Raw genomic sequence first — 2,147 nt, forward strand, 5'->3', positions numbered from 1 at the left:
TGATTTTTAGAAATCTTTAATGATTGTTTCTGCACGCTCAGTCCCGGCGGTGTTCAGGCCAGCCGTTTGCTGGTCCTCTTGTAGACGAGGCCGCCCAGCGTCAGCGTCTGAAACACAACGGCAGTCACGTGACTTTAACTCTATACATCTCTCTAAAATGAGCTGAAGTCTCATCTCACTCACGTTGACCAGCGTGTTCCCGTCCACCAGCTCCGTGACGGACGTCACTTTGTTCAGGACGACGATCAGCTTGTTCCCGTCTTTATTGACGACGGCCTAGAACACAAAGCACAGCGTTATCACGGACGCGTCCAGACGCTCGCCGGTCTCCCGCGGGGAACGCCGCTACCTTGACTTTGTCTCCGGTCAGCGTCTCGATGTCGCTCTCCCGGCCGATGGTGAAGCTGTTGGTCAGGACCTTGGCTCCGGTGGTGACGGTCACTTTGAAGTGGTCTCCGTTCTGCTCGATCTCAGACACGCTCTTGATGTCTTTGCCTTTCTCGATCAGATCGTCGGGGAGACCTGGAGTGAAGGTACCATACCTCTCAGTGCGATGAAGAAATCAGCGCTTTTGATGAATGCATGAAAAGCTCAATGCAATGCATGCTGGGCACTTTATCAGCGGATAGACGTGCACTCACCGACGGCCTTCATGAACTCCACGAAGCCCTCCTGACTCTCCAGCTGATACTTCCCACTGAACGACATGCTGACCGCTGAACGCAGAGTGACTCCGGAGAGACGCCTTTATACCGCCGAAGGCGCAGATGAGGAATCATTAACCTGAGCGGACGATCCTGATTGGCCGATTACTGTGAAATCCTGTTAAATGTCATGTGGGGAGAAAGGTCCTGGCCTTCACCTTTGCCCTCATCAGCATGACATCATCACCAGGGCTATCTCGTGTCAGTGAGACACTACCTTCACAGAGATTTTATTATATTTTCAGCTTTCACTCACATTTCAGTGCTTTTGTTGCATGTTTTTGCCATTTCCTATTTTGGTAAATATATATATATATATATATATATATATATATATATATATATATATATATATATATATATTTTTTTTTTTTTTTTTTTTTTTTTTTGAAAATAAGTACTGCTGTCTTGACCACTAGTTAAAATGGGTTTATATTTTAAATTGCATTTCAGTTAACATTTATTAGATTTTTAGTTGTGTTTAACCAGTTTATTTAGTTTTAGTTTTTATTTTTACTTTGTTTGTTTTAGTACTTGAAAAATGCAAATAAACAATGTTGGCTTGGCAACTAGCTGAAATATTTAGTTTTTCCTTTATTTTCAAAAAATGTACTTATTTTATTTTTGTAAAAATTTTTTTTATATAAAAATGTATATATATATATATATATATATATATATATATATATATATATATATATATATATATATATATATATATATATATATTATTTGTAAAAAAAAATTATTGAAAATGAAAAATGTTATGTTAGCTGAAAAAAAAATATATTCCCTTATTTTTACAAAAATATAATGTATTTTATTTCAATTATTTGAGTGACCAAAAAAAAAAAAAGTATATATATTGTAGTATTGTAAAAAATGTTATTGTAAATGAAAAATCTTTATTTTTCAATATTTTTAAAAAATCAATCAATCAATCAATTTTTTTTATTTTAGCGCTAAGAAAATTAAAGGTTGCATCAAAGCACTGTACAGTATAATGACAGGGATGTATAAAATGAGAGTGAAATTTCTTATTAAATGCAGAGACGGTCTCTGTATATATATATATATATATATATATATATATATATATATATATATATATATATATATATATATATATATATATATATAAACAAAACCCCATGCATACAGAATGAGTAAAATATATTGGGAGAAACCAGACTCATATATATATATATATATATCTATATATATATATATATATATTACTCCAGTTTTATTTGTAAATCATTTTTGTCATTTCAGTTAATGACTTCAGTTTGTGTATAATATATATATATATATATATATGTATATATATGTGTGTGTGTGCATAGTATCTGTGATCTGTCACATGTTCATTTAAATGGTTTAACTTTTAAACTGTAATCTCTGCTGTGCTGATATACCAAATGAATGAAATACAAACATATC

At 33.5% G+C, this 2,147-nt stretch overlaps 1 protein-coding gene across 1 annotated transcript; it reads right to left on the reverse strand.

Annotated features, from left to right (window-relative positions):
- fabp1b.1 (fatty acid binding protein 1b, tandem duplicate 1) lies at positions 1 to 792 on the reverse strand. Its single transcript, XM_043247533.1, has 4 exons — positions 642 to 792; positions 350 to 522; positions 184 to 276; positions 1 to 107 (listed from the first exon to the last, which is right to left on the reverse strand). The coding sequence occupies exons 1-4, from the start codon at positions 706 to 708 to the stop codon at positions 54 to 56; spliced, it is 387 nt and encodes a 128-aa protein (XP_043103468.1). The 5' UTR covers positions 709 to 792; the 3' UTR covers positions 1 to 53.
- Positions 793 to 2,147: the final 1,355 nt, after the last annotated feature.

Source organism: Puntigrus tetrazona, chromosome 8 (assembly GCF_018831695.1).
Source record: "Puntigrus tetrazona isolate hp1 chromosome 8, ASM1883169v1, whole genome shotgun sequence".
In the NCBI taxonomy this organism is placed as follows: Eukaryota; Metazoa; Chordata; class Actinopteri; order Cypriniformes; family Cyprinidae; genus Puntigrus; species Puntigrus tetrazona.

Coding starts and splice junctions, on each gene's coding strand:
- fabp1b.1 (XM_043247533.1), bottom strand. CDS start 708: ATGTCGTTCAGTGGGAAGTATCAGCTGGAGAGTCAGGAGGGCTTCGTG. Junction 523..641: donor GGAGTTCATGAAGGCCGTCG/GTGAGTGCACGT, acceptor CCTTCACTCCAG/GTCTCCCCGACGATCTGATC. Junction 277..349: donor TGACCGGAGACAAAGTCAAG/GTAGCGGCGTTC, acceptor TTTGTGTTCTAG/GCCGTCGTCAATAAAGACGG.